This window comes from Podarcis cretensis (assembly GCF_951804945.1).
Source record: "Podarcis cretensis genome assembly, chromosome: 17".
NCBI lineage: Eukaryota > Metazoa > Chordata > Lepidosauria > Squamata > Lacertidae > Podarcis > Podarcis cretensis.
Window position 1 is genome coordinate 12292661 of NC_137187.1, and position 17611 is coordinate 12310271.

A 17611-nucleotide genomic window follows, 5' to 3' on the forward strand; every position below is an offset into this window, starting at 1 on the left:
ACTGGACCAGGACCACTGTTTCTAGACTGGAATTTGCACCTGAATCTTCCCCAGCACAGGTCTGCTACATCACAATTGCCATCCCAAAGGTTCTTCTGCAAATCAAGTGATGACATTGTGCTTGGATCATTCAGCTTACAGAGAGGGAAAGGGAATTTAAGGCAAATTGCAGGGTCAGTTCTAAATGGTGTGAGGTCAGGGCTTCAGGAATCCCCCACACCACCCTAATGGAGCTATCATCCTTACTTTGCATGGAAAGCAGTGTGTGTGAGGGTTCTCAGTTTGCTCATAATATTTTTTTCCACATGAAGAGGACCCACTGTGGATGCCTGGATCAAGGCCAATCAAAATTCTGGAGCCAGCACTGGCCAATGTGATAGTGGCCCCAGATTTGTCCCTGCTTTTGCTGACAAGCTTATAAGAAGTAAGCCTTGAGATATAAGATCTATATATTATCAATAGGAAAAGGTTTATAATTCAATTCATGAAAAAGAAATGACACAGTCTTCAGCATAAATGGAGGTAAAAGTTACAGCAGTATTCTCCGTTCAGCTTCTGCTGCTGGCCTTGTAGAGCGTCAACCAAATATATGAACAGATAAATCTGGGGAACATTGCAGCACTTCGTTTTCTCGTGGCAGGAGATGCAAAGCAAAGTAGCAAAAAGGCCAGGGTTGGGAGGGGGTGGGAAGATCATTTTATTGGCTTATAATTCAGCAAGGTTTTTTATAGTTCAAATCTAAGTGATACCAGAGAAAGAACAGAAGCCTCCCTCTCTCTCTCTCTCTCTCTCATTCATATGTGTGTGTGTATCAACAGAGTATATATACTGTAAAATAATAATGCTGTTGATAATACTAATTCTGCAGAGGCATGTCTAACCTTTTGAAGTTAAAATATAATATATATGTCAGCTTTCATTCTTAAAGTTTGCTAGAGGTAACACCAATAAGTGTTTTACTAACCAAATGGTAAATTGGCAGGGAGGCAGAACACTAGAACTGGTAAAGTATAAAAGCTCTATAATCAAATGCTGAATTCAGTACATTCAAGGGCATTTAATTTTGAAATCTACAAAATCTAGATTTAATGATGCTGTGAATAGTGGGACACATGTTAATATCTTGCCACCAAATATCTGAATTCTGAAATCTGAATTGTAAAGATTGTATGAATTCGACTTTTTGAGATACAAGAAATTGTGTGATGTATGCATCTATATCTCTAGACAGACGGACAGACAGACAGACAGACAGACAGGCAGACAGACACACACACACACACACACACACACACACACACACACACACTATTCAACACTCATAAAATACAAAAATAGGTTTTCAACAACAACACACTAAATAAAACATCAGTAAAAACCAACAACACTGTTGATGTCTTCATTGTTCATCTACAAGTTGAGAGAGAGAGAGAGAGAGCGCACTAAATGAGGGCATTCCAGCTGTCCTGCTCATCTACTGTCAGAGTGCAGTGCTGAATAGGACATCATGTCAGAGGCTACAGTGTCATTGGTTTCTGCCTCTGACCCTGAGGGGACTTCAGAACCTGAGGTGGGCAGAAACCTGCTGAACTGGATCCCATAACACCAGGGTCCATAGAACCAGAACCAGACTCATGAGTCTAAGAAAGTAGGTACCTCCCAAATACCCCACTGGTCCAGTGACACAGGAAGTAGGCCATAGTATGAAGAAGCTTGTCATGATCCGGCTAGATGCATGGCCCTTTCTCTAGTTCTCCAACAAAGAGGCTGGAGCATTAGAGTGTTAGAGCCTTGAAAGACATCTGTTCAGCTTCAGCGAGTTGCTCATAAGAGCTGTCCTTGGTCTACTACGTGCCTTGTCCCACGGGCTCCTCCTGGGGAGCAGCACAACATAGCCACTGTCTCATATACCACTAACCTTGCTCCAGACAAGGAGGAACACAGAACAGAGTCACCCCCAAAATTCTCAGTGGGTGGGGAGAATCACGCAGGAGCCAGCAGGCCTTTCAATTTTGGAGCCAAACCAATAACAGCTCAATAGGTGATGACCATCACTTTGAATTGGGCTCAGAAACAAATTGGAAAGCAGTAGAGGTTGAATAATATTGGAATAATATATGCTATGAATAATGGTCTCTCAACAAGGCTCTGACAGCAGCATCCTACACCAACCTCAGTTCCTGAACGTTCTTCAAATACAGTTTTTTGAATGGCAAGTTGTAATACCTGAGATTTCCTCTTCAATTAAAAGATACTTGCCCTGTGTGTCTATGCATTGGGCCCCTCTAGAGGAGGAATCCAGTACCAAATCTGGTCTTATTTTTACAGTGTAAAATGTATGCAGTGTAAAGGCATTGTGCCAAGATTAATCAGACCTTTTGGGAATTGCTTTGCCAGATTTTGGCTGTTTCCTTCGTCATCACCATAAGTTGCAATGATGTCATCCTTAAGCATACAGCACAAGGACACAAATGGGTTGCATATATTTTGCAGTACCCTGTCCTGAGCATGCATAGGCTGTGATCCCTTTTCCCATTTGCTCCTTTTGGAGTAGACCCACCAAAGACTACTTTAGAGTACAGTGGCACCTCTGGTTAAGAACTTAATTCGTTCCGGTCTTTTATTTGGTTGTTTGTATTGTTGTATGTTATGTTCATATTTAATGAGGGTGGATATCTGTATTGGGGTGGGGGTGGGGGGTTTATGTTATGTTGTAAATAAAATTCCAATATATATATATTTTTTAAAAAAGAACTTAATTCGTTCTGGAGGTCTGTTCTTAACCTGAAACTGTTCTTAACCTGAGGTACCACTTTAGCTAATGGGGCCTCCCGCTGCTGCTGCACTATTTCTGTTCTCATCCTGAAATAAAGTTCTTAACCTGAGGTATTATTTCTGGGTTGGGGGGGGGGGGTCTGTAACATGAAGCATTTGTAACCTGAGGTACCACTGTATGCGTTTTGAAGCTCAAAGCCCGCCATAGGCTGTGTACACACAAACCCATTTGTAGCAATTATTTTTCTAATCCAAAATCATTCACATTAATTTTCAACATCTTGATTTTAATCTCAGCTGGAGGCTGGATCTGTTGTCTCCTCAGCAGCCCCTCTAAAGCAATGTCTGCAGGGGCTTCTTTTTTTCTTTTTTAAAAAATAATATTTATTACTTTTTTAAAAAGGAAAAAGAGAGAAAAGAGAAAAAAAGGGGGGGGGGAAACAAGAACAAGAAAAAATAAAACAATACAATACACAACCCCACCACATCACCCAACACAATGAACTTGAACAAAACAAAACAAAAACAATTTAAAAAAAACATACGTCATACCTTTTCCATATTCTAACTTTCATTCCCTTATATCATCGACCTCCTCTCACCTCCCTCTTTGCATTCCACTTCCATTAATTGTTTTAGCAATTCCTTTCCATCTCTCTCCATTTTCTATCATATAAATGTCTTAACATATTTTTAATCTTATTTCCATTAAAATTAGTATACTTATTTAAGCTTAACTCCTTATAGCATTTCTACTAAGGCCATAAAAATTCATTCCAACATTTTCCTGTCACTCTGTGCTGGTCCCGGGGGAAAGGTACCGTGATCGTAGTCAGAGTTCACGAGATGAGAGGCGAGGTCCGAAACAGGGAGCCGGGCGGGGAACAGGAACACTGGGAGGTCAGAAGCAGAAGGCTGGGCAGGGAACAGGAACGCTGGAAGGTCAGAAGCTGGGAGCCGGGCGGGAACAGGAGTGCTGGAAGATCAGAAGCAGGAGGCCGGGCAGGGAACAGGAACGCTGGAAGGTCAGGAACAGGAGGCCGGGCAGGGAACAGGAACGCTGGAAGGTCAGGAACAGGAGGCCGAGCAGGGAACAGGAACACTGGAAGGTCTGAAGCCAACAACGACGTTGCTCCCACAACCTGGGACCGGGCTAACTGACCTTTATCTTCTAAGGCCTCCTCTGGCCTTAAGGCGAGCACTCCTCCTGGGAGCAACCAGTTCCCTTCGCCTCTCTGCCCTAAGCCTCTGTAGTTCAGGAGAGGCCGAAGGGTTACTGGGCCCCGGAGGAGGCTCACCTGTAGCCACTGAGTCCTCAAGCACCTCTGGGGCCAGAAGGGTTTCACCTGGTGCCTGCTCTTGAGGATCTGACACAGGTGCAGGCTCCTCAGAATCTAGGCCTTGCCCCAGTTCAGCCGGCCCTGGAGGCGGGGACTCCTGTGCAGGCTGGGATTCCTCTGGTTCAGCCTCTGAATCGGAATCCCAGGCCATCACACACTCATTAATTTTATAGTATTTCTATATATAGACTTTAAATCTTCCAATCTTCTTCCACCATCTCCTCTCCCCGGTCTCGGGCTCTGACAGACCCTTCCGTCCACTCCATACAGTCCATCAACCTGGAGATCTTATGTCCGAGGCTCTTAACTCTTTTCCATATCTCTTCTGCAGTTCTTCTTCATATTCTTTGATGCTAAAGAGCGGAACTTGAGGAAACTCCAATCCAACGACACCTCCACTCCCTCTCGACAGGTCAGCCAAATTTCCACAATTAAAACTAGAATCCACAAAGTATTTCAGGGCATATTTCAAAATTCCTCCAACTCCAAAGGCCCCCCATCCAATCTCCTCCTGACCCAAGTCCATATTCCAAAAGTCAGTTAATCCCTGCACAGAGGGATCTTTCCAACTTTCCTTTTCCAGTCCAGGCCAGGCTCCGATCTTCAAAGTCTGACTTTTCCTAGATTCAATCATAAAGGGCCTCAACTTATAGTCTTCGATTTGCCTCTGTAAGACTAAGGCTCCCCCTTGTATTGCTTTAGGTTCGACAACAGCAACTTTCTCCTTCTCCTTTTCGGCAGTTTGTCCTGCTAAAATAGATTCCTGTGTCAAATCCTGAATAATTTCTGTATTGGTGCTCACTTTTGATCCCAAAATGTCAGTTTTAGTAGTCATAACATCCAATTTTTTATGAAGCTGTTCCAGCAAATAGTTTATCTTGTAAAATGCAGTTACTAAGGCTTCTCCTGTCGTCATTCTCGAATGTCCAAGGTCAGTCTCTGGTTCCCACACTTCTTATCAAGCAACTGGAGATTTCCCAGCTCCACTCTTGTAACAGTTTCAAAAGCTCCCTCTAGAGGGAAACAGTCTCCACTTGTATCAATCCTTTCAAAGAAAGTTCAAAAAGTAAAGTTTGTTTCAATTTTCAGTTACTTTTCCTCCCTTTTAAATGCAGAAGCGGACAATGGAAACAATATATTTCTCTTATTCAACCGACTGTCAACATCCGTTCTCTTCGCTGTCAATGGACTCTCCCAAAACGTCAATCACTGTCAGTCCGTTCCCAGGTTCAGAACAGTGGCAATTTAATTCTAATCACTCTCTCCTGCAGGATACACAGTCCAAAATTTCCCCCCTCTTCTCCTGCTTCCAAGGGGGGGTCTAATAATTTCAATTGATGGAAGTTTAATCCTTTACATAAGGCTTTCCAAGACCTTAACTTGTAAGCTCTTTGCTTCAGTCTATTTACAAAAGGGGAAGGCGGACTTCCTATTTTGAACCTTCCCCGTTCAATGTCAAATTAAGGTGTTTAAAGATCCAATTTTCCGTACTACTCGTGGGTTGTTGTTTAGAGTCCAATTGTCCACAGGAAAAAGTCAGTGCTCTCCGGCAGCAGCAATGCGGCTTCACTCCGTGAAAGAAGCAGTCAATTCAAAGCACCGCGCCGCTCACCCCACGTCACTCTGGATCCCCAAAACAGGGTTTCCCCGTGAGTAGGGGAGGCGCAAAGGGTGCCAGCCGAATCCCAAGTTCACAGGCTTCTTCCGCCTGTGATTTCAGTGCGTCTCCGCCTTCGCTGTGGTGGTTCAGACCCTACTTTTCACGGAGCAAGTTCCTCCCATTCGGAGGAGCTCCGCCATTGCCGGAGGCGCTAACCCAGAAGTCCTCGTCTGCAGGGGCTTCTTGGAGAATAGGAGGTGCTGCTGGTCTCCTCCCACTTTTGTTCCTGATGTAGATCTTTATTTACCCCCCGTGCTCCTGATGGAGATCTTCACTCAACCCTTCTTCCCTGCCACGGGTGGGGAGCACCATTTTATTGTTTGTCTCAGGTGCCATAATGTCTTGGGCCAGTCTGCCAGTGTCTAAACCCTCCTCCTGACACAACCATCTTATCCATACTTTGAGATTACTACCAGCAGGCTCTGGTTGTGGAAGTGGTAGCATTTCTGATAAAAACTACCTCGTAGCATTTCTGATAAAAACTACCTCGGAGGTCCTGGCTTTCAGCATCCAATTTAACAACCTAAATTTCACTTCCACGGTGTCACAACTACATCTCCCCATGTCATCTGTACCAACATGCACCACAACCACTAACTCCTCCCCAGCACTATTTACCAGGCTAACTAGATGATGGGTGACATCAGCAACCTTCATGCCAGGTAGGCAATTCATCCTGTAGTCTGTATGTCCAATCACACATCCTACTATCTATGTTCTTAATTATTGACTCATCCACTAACGGGACCGTCCCCCAGAAATGTATCATTGGCAGAAGAGGATAGCTGTGCACCCCTCAAGAAATCAATCCCTTCTAAAAGAAGATTTTCTTCAGAGCGACATTCTCCTCCCCAGTGTATCTGAAGAAGTGTGCATGCACAAGAAAGCTCATTCCAATAACGTGAGGAGCTAGTGGAAGAATTTTTTTTAATTTTGTTTCGACTACGGCAGACCAACATGGCTACCTACCTGTATCTATTCTCCTTCCCTGAGACTCATTCTCCATGACAGCAGGGCAGCTGTCATTGTGGGAGTGGGACACAGCTATAACATCCCACCAACCTCTCTACCTCTCTTAGCTATTCCAAGTCAACCACCTTGGTCTCAAGGAAACAAACTTGTTCCTGGAGAGCCAGGAGTTCATTGCACCTTGGACATACCCACGGCTTCTGTCCATCAGGGAGATAGTTGTACATGTGACAGACATGTGACAGTACCCTACCCCCCACTAGCATTCTACCTGCATACAGTAATTGTTTCTGTAGTTTAAGTTGCTTTACTGAGAGCTTGGTTTTGCTTTAGGTCAAGGGAGAGTGGTGTGCCCCAGCTTTGTTGCCCTGCTGCTGAACTTGAACATCAGCTTAACTCTCCTTCACCCTTTGTCAGATGGAGCTAAGACATGTCATCAGCTAGGACTCCCTATAGCTCATGGAGGAGGCTCCCCTTGCTAGGCTGCTCTAAATTTATTTGCCTGGCTAGTTCCTCACTAGGTCAGGACATATGGCTCAAATTCTGTTTATGCCTCTGGGAGTGGGGAATGAGCAATGAGCAATGGGTGCTGATTAAATGGGGAATAGTCAATGATTTTTGAGTCACCTGGCAGTTGACTCCAAGGTGGATAGGACTTCTTTCCTTACTGAGAAGGGGTCCTGTTTAAAAACTTTTAATACTGCTTCCGTTTTGTTTACTGGCAACAATATTTTAGCTTGAATAGAGTAGGCTGAGTAGACTAGCTGTGGCCATGTGGCATTCTTGGATCAGACAGATATCTTTTGTGACACACACACACACACACACACACACACACCCTCCAGTAACACCCTGAACTTCATAATTATGAGCATTCTACAGGACCATGAAAATAATGTAATGTACTCATGCACAAATATTTTCAAAAAAGCTTTTGGTTTGCACATTGCTTGAGACCCAGAGCAATTTGCAGTCATCTCTGTGATCACAGCACAGCATCCTTGTCAGCAGTTTAACAAAAGGAAGACGTCATACGGTCAGCAACACAATGCCTGCAGTTCACAGCATTTTCTTGTGTGTGATGTCTGCTAATTAATTTCTTCAGTTAATTGAAAAGATTGTCAACATAAAGCCAAGAGTTCGTGTGTGAGTTGAAGATTGGTGCCAAGATCTGCCTTAAATCAATTACAAAACTCTCCACACTATTAGAATAAAAGGAAAAAACAGAAATCGCTGTCACATAGGGTTTTTTTTTTAACAAGTGCTACAGTAAAATGACTCTTTAAATGCTGCATTTTAAAGTGTACGCTTGAAAGGTACAATGCAAGCTTATACATATTTACTCAGAAATAAGATCCATTGAGTTCAAAGAGTTTGAAGTGTGCCACAAACCCTCATGTGCTTAACAAGAACTACCTAGTAGTTCTAGAACTTCAAGGGAGGGTTCACCCCTCCTTGTAGTGAAATACAGTTCAATTACAATCTTAGAGCTCAGCCAACCTCCCACTCAGACACCACGATGACTGATGGGTTCTTATTGCTCATAACTAGCCAATTGGAGTGTTTTATCATTAAGGTCCCATCTGGACTATATATTTAAAGCAGTATCATACCAGTTTAAACAGTCACGGTGTCCATCAAATAATCCTGGGTGCTACAGTTGTTTGGAGAGTTGTTTGGAGACCACTATTTTCCCCAGAGAGCCACAGTTCCCAGAGTGGTTTAGCTGTCAACCCCTCTTTCCAGGGAACTCCTGAGAACTGTGGAGGGAATAGGGGTCTTAACACCATCTACAAACTACAGTCTCCAGGATTCTTCAGGGGAATCTGTAACTATTTAAAGTGGTATGATACCGCTTTAAATGTATAGTGCGGAAAGAGCCTGCTGGTAAGTTATGATCCTGTTATGATCTCTCCTACAAAGATGTTCTTTTTGAGCAATACCAAATAAATGGTATGTGTCACTGTTAATTGCTTTGCACTTTCAACATACATTGCTTGATCCCCATAAATGTTGTCAAGTCATGAAGCTATTGATCTTTAATAAGGACTTTATTAACATTTCCTATCTTTAACATCTCCTAGGGTGTAAGTACCCACACTGCAGTGTTTAATAAAGACTGTAGCATCAGTTCTCATCAGCATCCATGCAGCCAGGGAAACTCAAGCCAGAGAAGAGAGTGTATGGATGCTGCTACACCAATGAGAATTTGTATTTGGACTCAGACTAATTATGAAGGGAGTATACTTTTTGGTAGGGACGTGGGTGGCACTGTGGGTTAAACCACAGAGCCTAGGACTTGCCGATTAGAAGGTCAGCGGTTCAAATCCCCGTGATGGGGTGAGCTCCCATTGCTCGGTCCCTGCTCCTGCCAACCTAGCAGTTCGAAAGCATGTCAAAGTGCAAGTAGATAAATAGGTACCGCTCTGGCGGGAAGGTAAACAGTGTTTCCGTGTGCTGCTCTGGTTCACCAGAAGCGGCTTAGTCATGTTGGCCACATGACCCAGAAGCAGTACGCTGGCTCCCTTGGCCAATAAAGCAAAATGAGCGCTGCAACCCCAGAGTCGGCCACGACTGGACCTAATGGTCAGGGGTCCCTTTACCTTTACCTTTATACTTTTTGGTAATTTCTGGGCTCAGCTTCCAATTAGCCTGGAAGCTCCTTCCTGGTAAAATTTTGTACTCCAGACCCTCAAGTCCTAATCATTGACTGAATCACCAGTTGAATCTACACTTTAAAGAGAAAGGTGGGAATCTGCGCTTCTTAACAATATGAGCATATGTTACTCAGACTGTTATAGAACAGCACATTTTAGTTTTTAAGAGGTTTCCCCTTCACAGCAACCAGTGTATTAATAGCCTAGGAGTGCAGCCCCATAATGTTTTGTCCTTGGCAACAGATTCAGACCCTGGACCAGTTTGTACTAAGTTTGCCAAAAAAGTTTTTTTTTTTTTTTGGGGGGGGGAGTTTAAAAGGAAGACTTGCATTAATTCAAGTCAATGATTTGGAAACATACAGGCCACAGTTTTTGCTTGCTTGTTCTTTGCTGGCCGCCAGATATATTTTTAAATTATGGCTGCCATGGTGGCTTGAAAGGCTTCTTAACTGAAGCTCATGCTGCCGCAGTTACTGTGTGCTGCATCCTGCAAGTTGAAAGGAAAATGGAAAGCGTTGCTAGGTAGCTGCTTGGCATGCTTAGGTTTGTCCTTGGAATGGGTCTAGCCACTTGAAATTCAATCTGGAAGTAACTCTGAATGAAGAGCTGAGCAGCCCAAATGTTTTATGGATGCTCAACAAGCTGAATCCAGACTCTCTGTTGGGTCCCTGGCAAGAGGTGCTAGGCTTAAAGGCTGAAAACTCTGTGGCATATCGAAGACAACTGGTGGTTCCAGGATCAAAACAAAAAACTCACTGGCCTCCTAGACAGTTAGGTATTATATGAATACCCCTAACAATTCTCCAGCAAGTTAAGGTTTTGCCAGGTTTTTCACTGGCTGCTGCTCCTCTGCCTTGAATTGAATTTTTGAACTGCAGGCATTCGCACACATATCCTTGCTGTGTGGAAGGCACTGTCTTCTAGTCAAAAGAGAAAGCCAGACCACTTCTTTAGTTGGTAACCATAGTCAGTGGTGGAGCAAGCCGTTCGGGTGCCTGGGGCGGCATGTGTGCCCTGCACCTGGGGGCAGGGCTAGCCGCCTGTGGGGCGGGGCCAATCGGGGTAGGACACTCCGTGGGGCCACCAAGGAGTCTACCTGCCTCCTCCCACTCAGCTGCCCTACAGCTGAGGGGGATGCAGTGGGAGGACCGTTTGGGGAAGCACAGAGCCTGCGGGCACTCAAGCCACCGTGTCACTCCCAGGAGCAAGAAGAAGAGTTTGGATTTGATATCCCGCTTTATCACTACCCTAAAGAGTCTCAAAGCGGCTAACAATCTCCTTTCCCTTCCTCCCCACAACAAACACTCTGTGAGGTGAGTGAGGCTGAGAGGCTTCAGAGAAGTGTGACTGGTCCAAGGTCACCCAGCAGCTGCCTGTGGGGGAGCGGGGGAGCGAACCCTGTTCACCAGATTACAAGTCCTCCGCTCTTAACCACTACACCACACTGGCCACACTGGTGTGCCGCCCGGCATTTTCTCACCCCCCTCAGTGGTGACACCTGGGGCGGACTGCCCCCACCTCACCCCCTTTCCCTGCCCCTGACCATAGTAAAATAGGGACTATGTCCAATGCAGAGTTCCATTGGTGCTGAGCCACTTCAGTTTCCTTTCCTCCTCCTGCGTGCTGGAATCTAATCTGCTAAGGGTCCCGCAACCCCTTGGAGCTGATTTTGAGATATAGAGGAGCTGCCGGGGAGAGTTCCATTCTGCTAGTGCAAGTCTCTTATGCTAGTGGAACAGGAGCATTGGAGACTGTCCTAGGGATGTTTGTATCCCCTTCTTACATCCCTGCCTCAAAAACATACTTACTTGACAGTAATTTGCATTGAAATCAACTATCTCCACAATCCTATGCACACCTACTCAGAAGTAAGTCCCACGGTGTCTCTAAGCAACTTTAGTAGTTGAGGGCTGCAGACAGACATCCTATATCAGAGGACAGGGAAAGGAATAATCTCAGCCGGAAGGTGATATAGGAGGTTGTGCTTTTGGTACATTTTTATTCTACTTCACATTATATCCTGGAAATATAGGGCTGGCCCAACAGAAAGCAATTTATGTAAAGCTTAAACTGTGACAGGAAAGACTGACATTTGCTTATAATTTCCGTGGACAGTTCATATTTTGAAAACTCTCTCCATAATAAGGAGAAAGCAGAGCATGGGTGGTGTTTGCTCACATGTTCAATGAGCAAACTGAATTGTGTGTCCAAAGTAAACATTTTTTGATCAGTGCTGCTTTATTTGCAGGAACACATTTTTAAGGGCAAAGGGACAGAGCTCTTCTTCAAAAGCAGCAGAAATTTGCTAAAATGTGAGTGTAGGATAGAATTAGGGGGGAAAGGGGATGGGGTGCTGAAATTTTAGTTATACTGGTGTTATCTTGTCTGTTAACCACACTCTGGAAAGCTGTACAGTGGTATCTCGGGTTAAGAACTTAATTCGTTCTGGAGGTCCATTCTTAACCTGAAACTGTTCTTAACCTGAGGTACCACTTTAGCTAATGGGGCCTCCTGCTGCTGCCGCACCGCTGCTGCGCGATTTCTGTTCTCATCCTGAAGCAAAATTCTTAACCTGAGGTACTATTTCTGGGTTAGCGGAGTCTGTAACCTGAAGCATCTGTAACCCAAGGTACCACTGTAATTGCTTTATGGTAGTCTTTTCCAACTTGGTGCCCTCCAGATGTTTCAGGTTACAATCCTGGTTGGGGATGCTGAGAATTATAGTCCAAAACTTCTGAAGGGCACCAGATTGCAGAAGGAATATTATGGGATAACAAGGAATTTGTGGCTAGATCTCAAGCTCTGTAGTTAATCACTAAAATAAAATGTCGCCAGGGTCCCAAGGATGATATTTTTCACCCTGAGATGTTGTTCACTGCCCCAGTGAGTGGCTGAATGAACTGTTCATAAGCTGGCAGGTTAAAAAGTGTCAGCTCTAAGTGTGAGAGTCTTCCAGATCTCAGTCCCAGAACTTATTCTCAATGTCCTGTATAACATACAAAATCATCCTAAGGGAGAGTTCACCTGAGCACACTCAGAGGCCATTTCTCATGAGCCCTATGCATAGAAAGGCTTTCAGGTGAGATGATGTGCTTAATAGGTAGAGATGGGTGAATGTGTCAGTTTTGGCTTCCCTCGATTTCTCATTTGCCCATTCTTCAGTTCTCTATATCTTGGCATCAATTTGTGATATTTTAAAAATGTCCTCGTAAAAATTGGTCAGCATTTTAAAGTGAACTTCTACTAATAGACACCCATGTGTGCAATTTTGCCTAAGACAAACAGGTTTGCAAAGCAATTTCCCTAATATATTGCTTTTTTGTATGTCATTTTTTATGAATACAGTATATGCATTCATATGCTCACTTTACCGTAGCAGATGGATTTTTCGTACATGTTACTTGGCTTGAGAACTACATTGCAAAATTCACATAAGTGCAAATGTCAAAGGATGCTTGTATTTCAGTTTGCATATTACTTGGGAAAGTGTGAATTAGGTAGGGTCACCTTTCAAAGCCAACTGCATCAAATTTCTCCTCCATCCATACTTAGAGGGAAATCTTGAGCTCTCAACAGCAAGTTATTCATTCAGTTTACAAATTGAACGATTTAATCTATTTAATTTACAAATAATTTGGCTGCATTAATTGCTGCTCACAGGTTCCTCTTAGCAATAAATAAGGAGCAGATTTTTTTTTTTTAAAGCCTGGGTTGTTCCCTTAGGAAGCAACCACTTATTTTGTTTCCTTGTACAGTGAGGCATTCTTTCTCCTTGCTACATACAGACAACAAAGCCCTCCTCCAAGTTCAACTGAAGACTCTGGTAGCTCTGGAAGAAAGAGGCGAAGGCCAGGCAACAGCGGGTTATGCTGTTGTGACTCTTCCCCCCTCCCCACCCCATCGCCACTTGCTATGAGTGGAGAGCTTCTGGGCAAAGACAAACCCTGAGAACTTCCATCCAATAACAAGATGAGGAGGCTTTCCCTGGATACAGTGCATTGTAGCAACCTGAAAAGGTGTGTTTGTGTATTGCAGAGAGAACAAACAAACGAGGTGAGTGCATTGCTGCTCTTTTCGTCCCCGCTTCCCTGCTCAGTTGATCTTGAGACGTTTTCTAAATTAATGCTTGATCTTTCCTTTCAAGGTGTAATATTATATGCGAGGAAGAGCTGTCAGTGTGGCGAGTACTTGCTTCAGAACTGAAATCTCTCTCCCCCCCTCTTTTTCGGAGTTCTTTCAAACGGATTCATCAGACTTGTATGTGGGAAGAAGGGGGCAAGGGAGTCCTTTGTTTTGTTTCAGGAAAAGTGCCTGAGAGCAGCAAGTTCCCCAGCCATTTCTCTGTCTCTCACTTCAGGCAATAGCAACCCCAGGCATATCTGTAACTTCAACTGCTTAAACTAGTTTAAAGGAGCAGAGCCCCTTCTCTCTCTCTCTCTCTCTCTCTCTCTCTCTCTCTCTCCCCTCCCTCCCCTTGCAAATCTGCTTTCCTGCAATAATTTAAAAACAACAACTCTTCAGCCATTTCCCCAACAGCATTGCCAGAGGTGAGAAGCAGCTCTTGTTCCACTGAAGTGGGAAGAAAGAACGCCCCCCCCGCCCCATTTAGTTTCTGCAGGTGTTGCTTCTGCATAAGGAGGGGAAGTAGGCAGTGGAACTATTTCAATGGGTCCAGGGCAGCAAGAGAGTGTGAGACACTAAATTGGGGGTGGCAAATTTCTAACATCTAGCCCCCCTGCTCCAGTGGCTAGCAGCCACTGCCATCACTACCAGTGTTTGAAGAGAGGCGCATGGGTGTATGTGTGGATGCAAGGCCATCTAAGACTTTGTTTTTGATATTAACAGCAGCTTGGTATCAGGGTACACAGTACCACTTCCAGGGTATGGCCTGCTGCAGGTAGTGGGCGTATCTCCAAAGTATTGACTCAGAGTATTTCTCTTTCAGATTATCCCTTCAGGGAGCCACAGTGCAAGAGCACTCCCTAAAACTTTTGTTTCTTTTTGCCACAAACTCAGCAAAGGTGTGTCTTGAGTTAATTCAGATTGTGAATTAACATGATGACCTCAAAGTCAAAAGCACTTTTGCTATAGTTTGTTACTAGTTTGGCTGGAGAAACACAGGTTCCCTACCTACACTCCAAGCATTGAGGCTGAGTATGGGGTGTATGTTTCTCATCCCATTCTATTCACATGTTTTTGTTTCAAAACAACAACAACATGTAAACTTGCTGGCTTGGAGACAGTGATTGGATTTTTTCAAATGAGTATGCACACCTCAGGCAAGGATGCTTCTCTCAATTTCCATATCTATCTTCTGTAACTCCAGGCTCAAAATCTGTTGCTGGCACATTTATATATTTATGGGGTGGGATGGGGGAGGGTGGCACTTTCCAAATGAGTGTGATAGGCGATAACTTCTGAAATGTTAATTATCCTTAAAGAGTTTCTTAAAAAAACTCTCATGGATAACTATTGCCTTTGCATGGAGCTTGTTCCAATTTACCTATTTAGTAAATGATACTTTCTTCCTTGCATTAGAAAATAAGTAAGTAAGTAAGTAAGTAAGTAAGTAAGTAAGACTTGATATAGAACCCTACTGGATCAGAACAAAGGACCATTTTGTGCAGCATCCTTACTTCTCATAGTGGCCGATCATACGCCTTTGGGGAAGTCCACCAGAACAATTCCAAGAAACTGGTATATAGAGTCCTATCTGTTCCTGTGAGGGACGCAGGTGGCGCTGTGGGTTAAAGCCTCAGCGCCTAGGGCTTGCCGATCGAAAGGTCGGCGGTTTGAATCCCTGCGGCGGGGTGCGCTCCCGCTGCTCGGTCCCAGCGCCTGCCAACCTAGCAGTTCGAAAGCACCTCCGGGTGCAAGTAGATAAATAGGGACCGCTTACCAGCGGGAAGGTAAACGGCGTTTCCGTGTGCGGCTCTGGCTCTGGCCAGAGCAGCGATGTCACGCTGGCCACGTGACCCGGAAGTGTCTCCGGACAGCGCTGGCCCCTGGCCTCTTAAGTGAGATGGGCGCACAACCCCAGAGTCTGTCAAGACTGGCCCGTACGGGCAGGGGTACCTTTACCTTTACCTATCTGTTCCTGTACTGGAGATGGAATACAGCAGGGTTTCCCAAATGTGAGTTTCCAGCTGGTTTTGGACTACAACTGCCATCATCCCTAACTAGCAGGACCAGTGGTCAAGGATGATAGGAACTGTAGTCCAAAAACAGCTGGAGACCTGAGTTTGGGAAACCCTGTATACAGCCATCATGGCTACTAGCAAACTGTAGCTTCAGATGCCCTATGTTTAATGCATATAATACGAATAGGTCATGAAAAGATATATATCAAGTCCTAGAGTATGCAAGGCCCAAAAAGTCAATGGAATTTTTTTCTGGCAAGCAGTAGAGTCCTACAGCCAAATTGTTCTGTGAACCGCCCTGAGCCCCCGGGTATAGGGCACTATATAAATTCAATAAATAAAAATAAATAAAAATAAATATACAAAATCTTATATATTTTCTCGGAAGGAAATTCCACTGATTTCACTGCAGTTTACTTCTAACCACATCTGTTTAGGATTCCAAACTTAGTTTTCCCCAAAGCTGGGAAGACTGGAAACAGGACTATGAAGGAGCCCGTTCAAAATTAACAGTTAACAATGCAGGAAAGAGAGGAGGGCGTTTGTATAGAACCTAGCCTAGTGTACTTACTGTAGGTAAAATATACATTCCTCACTCTGCCCACACCCACCACAGACCTTTTGTCCCTGAAGGCTTGCCCAGAAGGAAATGAAGCTATCACACTGAAAAAGTGTCCCTACTCTGCTCTAGAATAAAGTGAGGATTTCTAGTTCTTTGGTGTAGCAGAATTGAGTTCTTCTTACAGTACTTTACTGCACTGCTTCAGGTTGTAGGATTTGTTTGGACTATGGGAATCTATGCCAGTCACTTCCAAAAGAACGATGGTCAGATCCTTACGGCAATTACAGATCCATCTCAAGCCAACTGGATTGCAATCCATGCCGAGACCTGCAAAAGTAAGAGTATCCCTTTTTTAAAAAAAAGAAAAAGCATCAGCCACTGCTGTGACTCACACCTTAATCTTCTCTCTTGGCCTCTGAAGGATAAAGTGCTATTTCTGTCCACACCAATAATTGCTGAACACATTCCTGTAATCCTTTTTACAGTACAGTATTTGCATGCTTAAAAAAATGTATCCCTTCATAGTGACTTCATACAGCGCCTTTTACCCATTACGTAGCCAAAATAAGTTTAATTAATGGCATATTTATGGTGATATTATTAGCGGCATAGTTTCTCCATGTAATAGACTGCGCTGGTTTGAGCCATTTGCTCTCCGCTTTAAAATCTGTTAGTTCTGTGAAAGGAATGGATAGAGGCCCAAGTAGAAAATCCTCAGCATATGGTCAAACTTAAGTTCCTATGATTCCTTGAGGAAATAATGATGGTCAAAGTGGGAATGAACCCAGCATAGGTTTGCAATGGAAATGGGACCTTGACTTTGGCTGGATGGTTACTCAAGGCAACTGTCCATTTCATCAGACCTTACACACCAATTAGACTACGTATAAGGCACCTTCCTATGTTTTTGCACTTTTCACAAGGGAACAATTTGAAACAGTTGCCCAGTCAGTCATGACTTATCTTTGCTGCCATGGTATGAGGGCAGAGGGCCTTCTTGGTAGTGGCGCCTACTCTGTGGAACGCCCTCCCATCAGATGTCAAAGAAATAATCAATTATCTGATGTTTAGAAGACATCTGAAGGCAGCCCTGTTTAGAGAAGCTTTTAATGACTGAGGTTTAAATGTAGTTTTAATCTTTTGTTGGAAGCCGCCCAGAGTGGCTGGGGAAACCCAGCCAGATGGGCGGGGTATGTATGTATGTATTTATAAATAAATATTATCTAGACCTAGTCACTATATTCCCCACCCCCCAGATAATATGTCTTCATTCTAGTGCCACTGGTTTGTGGTAGAAACTGATGCTGGCATGGAGATACGTGGAAGAATGACATGCCACCCAGATTCCATGTGTGATATCATTATAGTAAGGCTAGCATATGCTGTGTTAAGTCTGTTGTGAACACAAACTAACAGATTAAAATCCAAAAAAAGTAAAAGCAAAATCTTAATGATTTACTAAGAAAAAACAATGATTTTGAACTTTTGTTCACGTGACTGCAGCTGCC

The 17611-nt window shown here is 44.0% G+C and overlaps 1 protein-coding gene across 1 annotated transcript in view; it reads left to right on the plus strand.

The window, feature by feature from the left end:
* The first annotated feature begins 11677 nt into the window (after positions 1–11677).
* The window catches only part of LOC307206428 (uncharacterized protein), a 35578-nt gene continuing 29644 nt past the window's right edge, over positions 11678–17611 (plus strand). Inside the window, exons 1-3 of the mRNA XM_079959707.1 lie at positions 11678–11713; positions 13187–13454; positions 16309–16438. Of these exons, the coding sequence (XP_079815833.1) occupies positions 13371–13454; positions 16309–16438 (214 nt within the window). The 5' untranslated portion in view covers positions 11678–11713; positions 13187–13370. The remainder of the gene's footprint in view (positions 11714–13186; positions 13455–16308; positions 16439–17611) is intronic.